At 41.1% G+C, this 14,997-nt stretch overlaps 1 protein-coding gene and 1 non-coding gene across 2 annotated transcripts in view; one reads left to right on the top strand and one right to left on the bottom strand.

Annotated features, from left to right (window-relative positions):
• The window catches only part of TTLL9 (tubulin tyrosine ligase like 9), a 44,444-nt gene extending 33,314 nt beyond the window's left edge, over nucleotides 1–11,130 (bottom strand). Inside the window, exons 1-3 of the mRNA XM_063089932.1 lie at nucleotides 11,096–11,130; nucleotides 5,572–5,643; nucleotides 836–928 (exon numbers count right to left, since the gene is read on the bottom strand). Coding sequence (XP_062946002.1) covers nucleotides 836–928; nucleotides 5,572–5,643; nucleotides 11,096–11,130 — 200 coding nt within the window. The remainder of the gene's footprint in view (nucleotides 1–835; nucleotides 929–5,571; nucleotides 5,644–11,095) is intronic.
• A 3,792-nt stretch (nucleotides 11,131–14,922) lies between these two features.
• On the top strand, nucleotides 14,923–14,997 carry TRNAI-GAU (transfer RNA isoleucine (anticodon GAU)). The gene has a single exon. It is a non-coding gene; the product is annotated as a tRNA-Ile (tRNA).

The following is a 14,997-nucleotide window of genomic DNA, read 5'->3' as shown; positions in this document are numbered from 1 at the left end:
CAGCCAGTGAGACTTGAGGGACTTCTGGGTTGTGTCCCTCCAGGGCAGGGCACGCCTTTTCTTGCCTCCTTCCAACCTACTGCTGCTTGGAGTGTGTAGGTAAGGCTGGCACTCCGATTTGGACCCTGAGGACAAAGGCCTCAGTCAAGGGATAGCAGAGTGGAAAGACGGAAGCAGATGGGCCCTGCGTTTCTGGGGAGCTCCCCTACCATCTCTGAACTTCCTACATATGGACCTCAATGGGACAGGTAAATAAACTTCTAGCCTGCTGGAGCCTCTTTTACTTTGGGTCTCCGTTTCATCATCCAAACCTTAACCCTAACTAATATTAGCACCTACCATGTACGCTTGTTTGTCCCAGAACCCTGTATAAAGGAAACGTAGGCTTACAGGTCAAGTGACTTATTCTAGGTCCCAGAACTAGGAAGTGGCCAGGGAAGAGCAGTGCTTGACCTGGACCCATCACTGGAGGACTTGAGCCAGTGGGTCTGTGGTGGCTGCATTCCTTGTTTCTACCAAGAGCCATAGGACACTGTGCAATGGTCAAGCTGAACTGGGTTTGAATCCCACTCTGACACTTATGTGCTGTGTGACCTTAAGCAATTGGCTTAATACCTCTGGACATAGTTATATCTTATTGGATGGTTGTAAGGCTTAAATAAGACAGAGATGGCATCAGTAATGCACCTGACATGTTGTGAGGGCTACATAAATGTCATAACCAATTTGGGACAACTCTAGTGACCACCCAGGGGAACTAGGAGAAAAACAAAGGGAGACAAGCACCTGGGAGACAAAAGGAAGGAGGGACGAGGTTGGGGGTGGGGCACCTTACTCCTTCACTTCCATCCATCCTGGCCTGTGGCGAAGAACGTCCATGAGAGTGTTCACAAGAGTAGTCTTGAACCGGACTGGTGCTCTCTGCTCTCTGCAAGACAAGGAAACACAACACTTGCTCAGGATCAATGATTTCTCTAGAATAGCCCAGGGATAGGAAAAAAGGAGGAGGAAGAAAGGTCAAGCCCAACACCTGGAAATGCCAATTACTGAATTTCGGAATTTAGCTGCATAGCATGACTACACTTAAAATAATCAAACTGAAAATTACAGAATCTTTGAACCACTGAAAAATAACAACCATCTTTCTTAGTGCCTACTATGTGCCAGGCACAGTCTGGTTGCTTTACATGTGCCATGACTAATCCTTATATTAAATGCTAAGTATTTGCAAATATCCTTTCCTGGCATTCATCTGGGAAGATGGAGCGGATGTACTTTTCCCTGTTTTTCCTACTAATATAATTAAAAACCCAAGACATTTGACATAAAACAAACAGAAGGGGCTGGCCGGTTAGCTCAGTCAGTTGGAGCATGATGCTGATAACACCAAGGTTCAGGTCCAGGGTTTCATCTCTGTGCCAGCCAGCTGCTAAAATCAATTTTTTTAAAATAAAAAAATAAAACAAATATAAGAAGGCTGAAAGGTAGAGAAGGAGTAGATTGGCTAGGAACCCAGGACCAAAGGAACAACATGATGGTGAGTTTCTTAGGTTTTCTTTTTGCCCCATATATCCCAGATATGGAGATAAAAAAAACCCAGCAATCCAGAAATGCTAAAGGGCACAGACCAAAAAAGCTCCAACAAAAGCCTGCTCTCTCTAGCAAAGGCCCAAGAAAGGAACAACCTAGCAAGACAGAAGACAGACAATAACTGCTCTACACCAGCCAAACCCCATGAAAAACATCTGTGGCCCACCTCCACTTACACCAGCAAAGGCCAGGTGGGGAGTCTAGACTTCCCTTGAGGTTGTAACAAGGCATCTCAACACGCCTGCTGGATGGCAGCAGAGAAGGCCAAAGACAGAGCCGGGGCTTTCATCCCCACCAGGTGGTAATGATGCCCCCACCCCCGCTGTGTCAATGGATGCCATGGGTGGAGCATGGACTTCCTCCCCCACCTGGCAATAATGAGGTGCCCCCCCCACTCTGGGTGATGTCAAAGGAGGCCTAGTGGAGAGTTAGAAATCAATAAAATCAAAAATAGAAAAACAACAGAGAAAGTGAACAAAAGACTAGTTCTTTGGAAAGATCAATAAATTGACAAATCTATTTGTGAGCAAAATTGACAAAGAAAAGACAAAATTACCAATATGAGGAATGAAACAGGAGAGACTACTACAGACCCTGCAGAAATCAAAATGACAATAAGGGAATACTACTAACAACACTACACACCAAAATTTGACAACTTAGATGAAATGGATCAATTCCTTGAAAAGCTCAAATTATCACAACTCGCCCAATATGAAATAGGTAGTTTGAATAGCTCTATAACTATTAAGGAAATTGAATTTATAATTTTAAAACTGTCCAAAAAGAAATCTCCAAGCTCAAATGATTTCACTGGAGATCTCTCCCAAACATTTAAAGAATTAGTACCAATTCTATACAAACTCTTCCAGGCAATAGAAGAGGGAGAACTTCTGAATTCATTTCATGAAGCTCATATTAACCTGGTATCAAAACCGGACAAAGACAGTACACAAAAAGAAAACTACACACCAATATTCCTTATGAATTTAGATGCAAAAATCCTTAACAAAATATTGGCAAATGGAATTCAGCAATATATAAGAAGTATACACCATAATTAAATGGTTTACCAGTAGATAAGGCTGGTTCAATATTAGAAAATCTATCAATGTGATCCATCACATACACAGACTAAAGAAGAAAGATTACATGATCATATCAACTGATACAGAAAAAGCATTTGACAAAACTAAACACACTCATTTATTTATTTTTATTTTTTATTTTATTTTATTTATTTTTTTAAAAGATAACCGGTAAGGGGATCTCAACCCTTGGCTTGGTGTTGTCAGCACCACGCTCAATCAGCGAGCTAACCAGCCATCCCTATACAGGATCCGAACCCATGGCCTCAGTGTTATCAGCACCGCACTCTCCCGAGTGAGCCACGGGCCGGCCCTAAACAATCATTTATGATAAAAATTCTCTGAGGGGAACTTCTTCAACTTGACATGGTGCATCTAAAGAACCTCTAGCTAGGGCTGGCCCATTAGCTCTGTTGGCTACAGCATGATAACACCAAGGTCCAGAGTTCCATCCCTGTACTGGCCAGCTGCCAATTAAAAACAAAAAAAAAGAACCTCTATGTAATGCTATAATTAATGGTGAAAGACTGAATGCTTTTCCCTAACATCAGCAAGAAAGCAAGGATATCCACTCTCACCACTTACTCAACATAGTACTGGAAGTCCTGGCCAGTGCAATAAAAAGAAATAAAAAGGGCATAGTTCAGAAAGGAAGAAAACACTGGGATGATATCAAGCAGTCTAACATACAAGGATACTTCAAAAAGTTCATGGAAAAATAGAATTAAAAGATAACATGAATCTTTCCATGAACTTTTTGTAGTACCCTTGTACATGTAATTGCAGTCCGAAAAAGAGATGGGAAAGAGAACAGGACAGAAAATATTTCTGAAGAAACAATGGCTAAAAGTTTTTCCAAACTCAGTTAAATTATCAAACCACAGATCCAAGGAGCCCAATTAATACCAAGCAAAATAAACACAACAAAAAAACACACCAAGGCAAACCATAGTCAAATTGCTGAAAACCAGAGAAAAATCTTAAAAACAGCCAGGGGAAAAAATGACACATTACAAACTGGGTGTGTGTGTTGGGGGTGGGGAGAGTTAAGATGGACGGAAGAGGGTAGGGCTGGGGAGACGACAGGAGCCTCAGCTGACTTCTCTAAGCTGGAAGACTAAGGAGCTTCCTCTTTCAAGTGCTTCGAGGAAACAAAGGTCAACCTAGAATTCCACATCCAGTAAAATTTTACTTAAAAAATGAAAGTGAAATAAAGACATTTTCAAATAAACAATAGCTGAGAACACTTATTGCCAACAGATCCACACTATAAGAAACACTAAAGAAAATTCTCTGGGGTGAAGGAAAATTATACCAGATGGAAATTCAGACTTGCAAGGAGGAATGAGGCGTGGGGTAAACATGAAATACTTTCTTCCGTGTCTAAAGTTTTAAAAAACACACAACTAGCTATTTAAAGCAAATATAATAGGAATGTAATGTAGGGTTTATAATATATTTACAAGTAAATATATGACAAAAATAGCAACACAGGGCCGGCCCCATGGCTCAGTCGAGAGAGTGAGGTGCTGATGGTGCCGAGGCCACAGGTTCAGATCCTATATAGGGATGGCCGGTTAGCTCACTGGGTGAGCGTGGTGCAGACAGCACCGAGCCAAGGGTTGCGATCCCCTTACCAGTAAAAAAAAAAAAAAAAAAAAAATAGCCACACAAAGAAGCAGAGAGGAGTAAACAAAAGCATGCTGTTGTAGGTTCTTACATTATACATGAAGTGCTATCATATTGATCCAAGGTAGAATGTGATTAGGTAAAAATGCATAGTATAATCCCCTAGAGCTGTGGGTCATGAAGAATGTTCCACGTATTCCTCGGGGTCCCCAACTCTCTTTCTGGGGTCCAGTAATCTCTCATTGTGCCCAATTTATAAAGTAAACTTTATCATAGGTATGCATGTATATATAGGAAAAAACAGTACATATAGCGTTTGGTACTATCTGCAGTTTCAGGCATCCACTGTGGGTCTTGGAAAGTATCCTCTGAGGATAAGGGGAAACTACTATATATGCCCTTAATAAAATAGGTGGATGGGTCCTGTTAACAAAAGTGCTCTTTGTTTTGTTGGGGTGGGGGTGGGCATGTAAGTTTAGGGCCAGGATCTGGAACAGAGCAGAGTCGTTCTGCATAAGAGAGTGAGAATTTTGAAATTGGTGGGATACAGTCAGTGTGGAGAGAAAGAAGGCAAAGATGAATACTGCATGAGAGTAAGGGTCAAGACCACACATGCTGTGCTCAGTGGTGGTATAGCCGAGAGGGACCTTAGAGAGAAAAGAAATATCCAGAGAAATAGAGAATAGAAATATCTAAAATATTTGCTGTGATGCGTGCAGTGAAAACTATCTCTCCTAACTCTCCATAAAAAATCTTCAGTAAAGTCTACTTTGTTCACTCCTGCTTTGTACAAACGGATTCTGTTTAGGGAATCCAAAGAGGTGCTGAGTTCTGCATCGAGGTTACTGAGGATCAGGACAGAGTTGACATTGGACTCATCAAGTCCGCACAGGGTTGCTGAAGGAGGCAGGTGAGTATAGTTAGATGGTGGGCCCTGGAGTCCAACGGGTCTGCCACTAACTCATCATATGACCTTGAGCAAGTCATTTAGCCTCTCTGGGCTTCAGCTTCTCCATCTGTAAAATGGACACAATAGTAGTATCTACTTCAAAGGATCGTGGGAAGGATTCAATGAGAAAATACAGGTAAAGTTACTAGCCCAGGGCCTGGCACATGGTTAGTGCTCAACAATTGCTTATCATTATTACTACTGCCATTATTATTATCATTATCATTAGTGAAGAAAAGAGAGATGGATTGAGGAAGAGAGGGAAAGAAGGAAGAACATTAGTTCTGTGGTTTTTGGATTGCAGGGACCACTCACCGCTCTTTTCCCTTTGACAATCCATGGCCCTTGTAATTTTGATTCTGCAATGAGAAAAGGAAAAGGACGTAACTGGTTTTGTATATCAACCTGGACTTCTCAGCTTAACTTACTACAGATAGCAAAATGCTCAAACAATCAGACTCAACAATGCATAGGTCCTGAGACATGAAGTTTCCAAACTCATTGGTCACCATGTGCCAGCAAATTGGTCCAGAATTTACCTGCTATCCTTGGAATAAACTCCCAAGTATCCAAGAGCCCACCTTGCTGTAGGTTTGCTTCACAAGTGTGACCAGTATAGTGAATGCCTGGTTTTCAATGCTACAAAGGTCAACCCTAAACCCCAGTTTTGATAGCTCAGCTCAGCAGTCTCTGTGAGAAGGATCTGTACCTTCTACTCTAACGTTGAGTGTTTGATTAGACCCAGGATCCAGGAGGTTGCTGGGTCAAAGACTCAGAGCAACGTTCATTCCTTTCATCAGAAATGGACCTTTCACATTTTCAGTGGCTAGTAGGTACTGTTGTGCTCCAACCATGTCCAAAACAGCTTGGCCCTCCATTTTGATAAGACTGATCCCTAAGGCACATATGAAAAGAGAAATGGAAATTAGTCCAAGGGGCTAGCCGGTTAGCTCAGCTGGTTTAGAATGCAGTGTTATAACACTAAGGTCCAGGGTTCAGATCCCCATACCAGCGAGCCACCAAAAAGTAAATAAATAAAAATGACCTTTGCAGCTGAAGAGACCTGCCATCTGTATTAGTTTTCTATAGCTGTGTAACAAATTACCACAAACTTAGTGGCTTAAAGTAATGCAAATTCATTATCTCACAGTTTCCATGGGCCAGGAGTGTGGACGCAGCTTAGCTAAATCTTCTGCTTGGGTCTCACAAGGCTACAACTCAGGTGGTAGCTGGGGATATGGCTCTCATCTGAGGCTTGAGATCCTCTTCCAAGCTCAGATTGTTGGCAGAATTCAGTTGCTTGGGGTTGCAGACTGAGGTCCCTGCTTACTTGCTAGCTGTCAGCTAGGGACTGCTCTCAGTTCCTAGAGGTTGCCTGCAGTTCCTTGCAACGTGGCCCCCATAGGCCGTTCACAACTTAGATGTTTGTTTTCCTACAGGCCACCTGGACCACATTCCTCTGGCTTCCAAGCTTCCTCCCTCCAAGTCAGCAATGATAGAGTCTCATATAATGTGATCATGGTAGTAACTATAAAATACCATCAAATTCACAAGCTCTGCCCATACTCATGGGGAGGGAATTATACAAGGCATGTACCCCAGAAGTGAGAGCCTTGGGGCCATGTTTGAATGCTGCTAACCACATCATCCTAGCAGTGGAGGGGAATGGAGGATATCACTTTACCAAAGTGGCAGAAGTAATCCTCTGAAAATGAAGTGAAATCTTATTCCATTCTTCTATTCAAGTCCCTCCAACTCTCTCAGCATTAGTCAAGCTATTCTAGTCTTTTTAAAATTATACCTCTAATCCTCTCTCATACTTTCAATTCCACTTTCCTTATTTTTACCCAGTTGCTCCAGAGCCATTGGTTGAAAAATTTTTTTCTTCCCCTGTTGGCACTTTTTTTTTTCCTTAGTGGCATTGGCACATCTGTCAAAATTCAATTGGCCATATGTATGTGAATCTATACCTGGACTCTTATTTTGTTTACTTCTTTGCCTATCCTTATGACATTATCACATTTTTTTTTTCTTTTTTCTTTTGCTTCTTTTTTTTTTTTTTTTTTTTGACAGCTGGCTGGTAAGATTAGCTTTCTAGTAAATCTTGAAATCTGGTAGTGTAAGTCCTCCAACATTGTTTTTCTCCAGATTGTCTCTGTAATAGGGGTGCTTTGCACTTCCATATAAATTTTAGAATCAATTTGCCAATTTCTACAAAAAAGCATGTGGGGATTTTGACAGGAATTGCAGCAAATCTACAGATCATTTTGGGAAGAAGTAACATCATGAAGTATTGAGTCTTTCAATCCATGAATATGGTCTATCTCTCCATTAATTTTTTAAAATTTTTTTCCACAATACTTTTTAGTTTCAGTATAGAAGTCTTGCACACTTTTAATTAAACTTGCTCATAGGTATTTGATTTTGTGATGCTATTGTAAACAGTATTTTTAAATTTCATTTTCTAATTATTTGATGACAGTAAATTGTGACAGACAGAATAATGTCACTCCCAAAGATGTCTATGTCCTAATCCCCAGAACCTGTAAATATGAGGGTTCTTCAAAAAGTTCATGGAAAGATTCATATTATCTTATAATTCCAGTTTTCCATGAACTTTTTGAAGTACCCTCTTATGTTACTTTACATGGCAAAGGGTAATTAAGGTTGCAGATGGAATTAAGGTTGCTAATCAACTGACCTTAAAATAGATTATTCTGGGTTATCTGGGTGGGCTCAATGTGCTCACAAGAGTCCTTAAATGTGGAAGGATGGAGAAGAGTCAGCGTCAGAGTGTCAGAGTGATGCAATGTGAGAAAGACTGTCTGTGAAGATGACAGGGGATCATGAGCAAAGGAATAGAGGCAGCTCCAGAAATGGAAAAAGGCAAGAAAACATATTTTCTCCTAGATACTCCACCTAGGAATGCAGCCCTGCTAACACCTTGAATTTAGCCCAGTGAGACCCTCTTCAGACTTCTGACCTCAAGAACTTTAAGATAGTAAGTTTGTTGTTTTAAGCCAGTAATCTTGTGGTATTTTGTTACAGCAGCCACTGGAAATTAACACACATTAGTTCTGGTATTTTAGATTCCTTTGGGTTTTCTTTGTATACAATTATGTCATCTGTTAATGAAGGCAGATTTACTTCTTCCTTTTCAATATTTATGCTTTTTATTTATTTTTCTTGCTTTACTGCACTGGCTAAAACCTCTAGTACAATTTTGACTGAAAGTGGTGAGAACAGACATCTTTATCTTGCTCCTAATCTTAAGGGGAAAGCATTCTCTACTTCCACTTTCAAGAGTGATATTAGCTATAGGTTCTACCTATGTATTTCCTACCATTCATTCCCTAGTTTTTTGAGGGTTATCATGAATAGGTGTTTCATTTTTATTTCTTTTAAAGCATCTCTTATTACATAATTATTATATAATGCAATCATTATCATGGTCAAAATAATAGTTCTTCAGAAATGTTTAACATTTACTTCTGCTTGACACTCAAGAACAATAAATTTTATGGTAAGGTCTTGGTTTAGCATTTCCCGGAGTAGCCTGAGGGCTCATCCAAGGTTAAGAATTCTCAGGAGAGACTCCTCTGGGACCCCCCCCCCATCTCCTCCCTACTTAGAGCACACAGTAAGTCTGACTAGCTTCCTAGTTTTCTCCCGTTGCTGAAGGGTAAATTTGTTCTAGTTAACACCATTATTATGGGTGGGGTCCTCTGAAGATTCCAGCTGTATAGAGAGGTCTCAGTACAAACTCCCTACTCAGTGGGCCTCACTCCTTCAACTCCTGAAAAATAGTCCAGGGATGTGAATATTTCCCCCGAATAACTAAAACAGTGCATTTAGAAGACAAGGCTACAAGACTTATTAAAAAGTGGTCTTATAGAGAAAATGACTCAGAGATGGCTCAATTGCTTTTGTGGGCTACAGAGAACTTTAATTTTATGTCTTATTTTGCTCCATACAAAAATGGAAGGAGGCCATGAATGGCAGCAGTTGGTGTTGAATCAGGGGAGCATTTGCTCATGACACAGCCAGCTTCCTTCATTCCTGCCTCTATGCCACAAGCCCTGCTTCAAGCTCCCTGGTCCTACCTGCCAGGTGGGGACATCCATACTGGAACCAGTTTGCCACAGCAGCTTACACATTGTAAGAATGTCAAAGGCTGGCCTTTGATCACTTCACCAGAGACTAGCTTCCTTGTTCAACTTGTTCCTTCAGCCCTGATCCCATTCCTCACTTCCCCCTTATCCCTCTGGAGAATTTCCACCATCCCTGGGAGCTGAGGCCCTGGGAACCACAACCTTGAGGAGGTGAGATCAAAGATTAGGATACATACTGTTCTGACCTCTGGCCTTCTCTGGGCATATTTTTGTGAGGATACACACAATATATCCTAGCACACTCTCTTAAGACCAACATTCATGTTCTTGCTTAAATAAACTCATATTCCCATTTCCACTGAGTCATTTGAAAGAAACCACAAAGTCCTAAGTCATGATATATATGACCTTTGCCTCCCTCTCCAGCAACCAGAACAAAATACATAGTGTCACAAAGAAGCAGTCTGCTACTTTCCCCCCTCATCCAACATGGGTCTGCCACAGCCTGATATTCACAGTACAGACCGTATATAAGAGTATGTCCATCTTTCAGCAACTGCAGTTTGTCCCTCCTTTCAAAGGAATCAGTCAGGTTGATGGGAAGGGACTATTTCAGCACGTTTATTTTCTGTTTTTCTAATAGTAATTTTAAAAAGTGATATGGGGCCAGCCCGTGGCTCACTTGGGAGAGCGTGGCGCTGACAACACCAAGTCAAGGGTTAGTATCCCCTTACTGGTCATCTTTTTAAAAATAAAAATAAATAAAATTTAAAAAGTGATATGTGTCCTGATCCGTGTGTTTAAAGAGTATTGATTTTTTTAAAATTGAGAATTAGATCATGATCAGAATAACGGTACTTGAGGTGGAATGAAGAATAAATTCAAGATATATTTTTAAAGTTAAAGGAGGACTTATTGGACATGGGCGGTGAGGAAGATAGAGGAGTCGAGACAGAGTACCAGTTTTTGGCTTGAGCAACTAGCTGGGGAGTTCAACAATAGTCATTCGTTTAACAGTTATCAACTGTATGTCAGTTCTGTGCCGGGTGCCAGGGATACAGGAAAGAACAAGTCAGACGAGATCTCAGAGTCTAGCAGGGAAGACAGACATTGAACAAATAATCACATGAATAATGATTTGTAGTAAAAAGGCGAAGTTTAAGAGCAAATAAACTTGCTTTTGGTTATGAGGGAGAATTAAAGTAAGGAGGTGCCATTCATGAAAGGTGAAACACGGGATAAGAAGCCAGTTGGGATGAGGAAGCTGGATTCTAGAGTAACTAATTTCCCGTGTTTGGGCCTCATTTTTAGCACTCAAAAAGGAGGAGTTGGCCTGTGCCCTCCTAGAGGGCAGGGTCTTGTCTGATTCACTTGTGTTCCCTAGCTCGTCTCGGAAAAGGCACTAATTAGCGTTTTGGGGGGTGGATAGATGATGGATGGATAAATATAGGGAGGCGAGTGGCGGGATGAATAGATCTATTAGGATTTCTCCAGGTCAGAAAATCTGAAATTTTGAGCTTCCTCCAGGGTTACAGAAACCGCTGAGTTCTGCGTAAAATCCTAGACTGATGTAAACTTCCCGCCAGCAGGCTGAGCTCGCGGGACATGCGCAGCAGCGCGGGTGGCGCGCGGCATGCCGGGACTTGTAGTCTTTCCTCTGAATTCGACGTTTTCTTCTCCCTTCATCCGGAGTCCCTCCTCGAGGACCCCCACCCCCACCCACCCACCCCCAGTTCCGAATCCCTCTGCGGCTTCCCGTCATCTCTCTAGGGACGATGAAAGCATCTGGATTGGGTCCACTCCTACCTTCAGTCGCGACATGACACGATTCCCCAGAGCCCGATCAAACTCCCAGTGGCCGGGGCTACTCTGTGCGTCTCGTTGCCAAGGCGACGGAAGGGCTAATCCGCCTCTTGGATTGGATGAACCAACGACACTCCTCTCAGCGGAGTACGCAGGCTCAGGTGCATTCGAGAGCCTGGAGTCTCTTGGGCGACTATCCCCTCAGGTACCTCAACCTTCTTCCAGCCCCACCTCTCCGCCCCCTGGCCAGAGGCTGCCTGCGTGCCTCGGACACCTACCACCCAGCACCTAACTCTAACCCTAACTACACTTCCCTGGACCTAACAGCGCTGCGTCTGAAAAGTTGCTAGCTTGGTACTAAGTTTCCTTACTCAAGGAAGGTCCCTCACTAAGTCACGTAGTCGGTTGGACAGTCGGTAACACGCCCCATCAGTCAGCTTTGCTTTCTCCCAGTCACTTTCTAATTCTTAAGCACCAACTGTGTGCCAGAACACACCTCAACCCCTGCCGCAGCCTCCTGACCAGTCTACCAGTGCCCACCCTTGCCCTATCCATTCTAATTCATTCTGTGCCCTGCAGCCAAAGAGCTCCTTAAAACACAAAACAGATTATGTCTCTCCCCTACATATAACCTTCCATGGCTCCCCATCACCGTTAATATAAGGACTGGATGGAATTTCTCACTTTGACCAACAAGGCTCTTACTGATCTGGCGCCTGAGGACTTTGCCAGCCTCTTCTGTCCTGCTGTTTGCCCCCTGCTCTCCCCACTCCAGTCTCCGACCTTCTTTCAGTTACTAGTTTAACCTTTATTTCTCATCCCCACACTCCCATAGACACACATATCTCTATTAAGCTTGAGGTTCCCTTAGCTGGTGGTTCTTGTCACCCTCTCTGCCCAGATTTCAGCTTGCATTTTACCTCAGAAAAAGCCTTCTCTGACTACCCACTCCTCTAAGCAGGTTCCTTTGTTTTAAGTCCTCAATGTCTAACCCCAAGGAAGACAAGCACCAAGAAAGAAAAGACTGAGTTGTGGGTTTTCTTGTTTTTGTTTTGTTTCGTTTGGGGCCCTTGTGTTCCCAGAGCTTAGCACGATGCCTGGGACTTGGCAGATGGCCAATAATGTCTATTGAATGGATAAATAAGAAATTAATTAAATGGATAGTTACAAACTATGGGAGAAAAAAAGAAAGAAAACACAATAAACTCTAGAAATATATCCAAAAGAATTAAAAACAGGTACTCAAGCACTTGTACATGCATGTTCATAGAACACAATTCACAATAGCCAAAAGGTAAAAACAAACCAAATGTCCATGAATGGATAAACAAGTCATAGTGTATACATACAATAAAATATTATTCAGCCATAAAAGGGAATGAAGTACTGATACATGCTGACATGCCAAGTACTGATACTGATACATGGATGAGCCTCAAAAACATTATGCAAAATGAAAGAAGACAGATACAAAAGGCAACATATTGTATGATTCCATGTATAATGTTTGGAATAGGTAAATCCATAGAGACAGAAAACAGATTGGTGATTACCGGGAAATGCTCTTGTCTCTTAGAATTGCACAGTAAAAAAAAAAAAAAAAAAAAAAAAAGAACTGCACAGTCAGATGGTAAGTATATGCTTAACCTCATGTATTATTGGTATATAAGTTATGCTTAACTATGAAAATGTTTTCCAAAGTGTTTGTACCATTTTACATTCCTACCAGCAGTGCATGATAAGTTCTGGTTGCTGCACATCCTCATCAACATTTGGTTTTATCCATCTTTTTCATTTTTGCTGTTGCAGTGATAGCTCATTGTAGTTTTAAGTAATTGAGGGTGGGCTGACTGGGAATGACAGAAGGGTGATGGAGATTTCCATCTTTTAATAAAGATGTGGGTTACATGTGTATAGCATGCATCAAAATTGACTGAATTGAAAAGTGAAGATCTATGCATTTCATTATTTGTAAGTTTTATCTCAATAAAAAAACGAGTAAAGAGAAAAAAATCCAACAGCAAGCTTCCCCATTAATGGTGACATTTAAGAAGCATGCTGACCAAAGTCAGGGAAAGGTGTGAATGCTAATTATCTCTGCTACTATTTGACATTAAACTGGGAATACTGGCCAATGCAATAACACAAGAAATAAAAATAAATCACTGGTATCAGATTTGGAAAGGAAGACACAAAGTTGTCATTTGCAGATTGCTTGAGAGCTGTACTGTTCACCGTTTTTGATTACAAAATACAGAAACTATCTTTGATTAAACTAGAAATGAAATTCATTGGTGGGATATTAGATGAGTCACAGAATTGACAGGAAATTCAGATAATCAGAATTTTAAAAGGGGCAGGAATCTAGGGAGTCTAGCTGATCAAAAACTATAGTCAAAATCAGGGTTCACAGAAACTTTGTTTGGAATGCTTTCGCAAATTATTGCAGGACATTGGACACCACTACTGATATGACTGCTGCAAATGGCACTGAACACTGGCTGCTATTGTTGGTACCAGCACCTCTATTCAATAGATACCCCTGCTAGTGCCAGTACTGGCCATGTGAATTCTCAAAAGACACCTGTTTACTTGTACTATTTCCTTCAGATTCAAAGTCCTCTTTGCTAAGAGCATATAGTTGACTGAACTCAGATTCACAAACTCTGCTCTACCTGCCAAGGCCAGTGTACTTGCCTCTTCTTACCTCACACAGTTAGAAGTGTGGAAGATGCTGCTTGTTGCCTATACAATATCCATTCTTCCCTTCTTCTGAGACAGATGTCTACCAGAACTCTGCATTTAAAAATCCAAAAGAATCTACAGAGAGATTACTAGAACAAAGGAAAGAGCTTTTTAAAAAATTAATACAAAAATAACATTTGAATGTCTATATACCAATCACAGCATATTAGAAACTGTAATTAAAAATTTATAGCAACAGCCAAGGGTTCAGATCCCCCAACCGGCCAGCTGTAAAAAAAAAAAAAAAAAAAAAAATTATTGCAACAAAATATATGTAGGAAATAGACTTAACAAAATATATGTAAGACATTTCATTAAACAATAAAATTTTATTAAGCATCTACTCTGTGTCCTGCCCTGTTCCTGACTCTGAAGATACAACAATGAACAAAACCAACAATGCACCTGCCCCTGTGGAGTTTTTATTCTGATAGAGAAAATTTAAAAATGTGATTGGAGGACATTAAATAAGGCCTGAATAAATGGAAGGTTATTCCATGTTCATGGATGACAAGACTAATATTAGAAATACATGTTTTCCCAAAATCCAGTCAGGATTTTTGAGGGATCTTGTCAAAACCAGGGAGACACTTCTGTGCCATCAAGTCCTATTGTGATTCAAGGAGAGACAAATAGCAGTGGAAAACAATGAGAAGCCTAGAAACAGACACGTGTGTGTGTGTGTGTGTGTAAATTTGATGTATAATAGAGGTGACATCATAAATCAGTGGGGAAAGAATGGAGGACACAGTAAATGGCACTGAGAAACTCACTTTCCATAGGGCTGAAAAATACATGCTGAATTCAAGTGGATTAAAGAGTAAATATGATAAATAGTTTAGATGTATATGTCTATTTTTATGATCTCAAGGTGCAGAAGGATTTCTAAGATAAGCAATAATAAAGGACTACTCATAAAGAAAAAAGTTGATCTGTGACTACCTCAGAATTTAAACTGGCATATAACAAAAGTCATGGTAAACTCAAAAGACAAGCTACATGGGCTGGCTGGTTAGCTCAGTTGGTTAGAGCATGGTGTTGATAACACCAAGGTCAAGGGTTCAGATCCCTGTACTGGCCA

The sequence above is a fragment of the Cynocephalus volans genome, chromosome 1 (assembly GCF_027409185.1).
Source record: "Cynocephalus volans isolate mCynVol1 chromosome 1, mCynVol1.pri, whole genome shotgun sequence".
Lineage (NCBI taxonomy): Eukaryota > Metazoa > Chordata > Mammalia > Dermoptera > Cynocephalidae > Cynocephalus > Cynocephalus volans.
The sequence above is the reverse complement of the archived record's forward strand: the minus strand, read 5'-3'. Positions and strand labels throughout refer to the sequence as shown.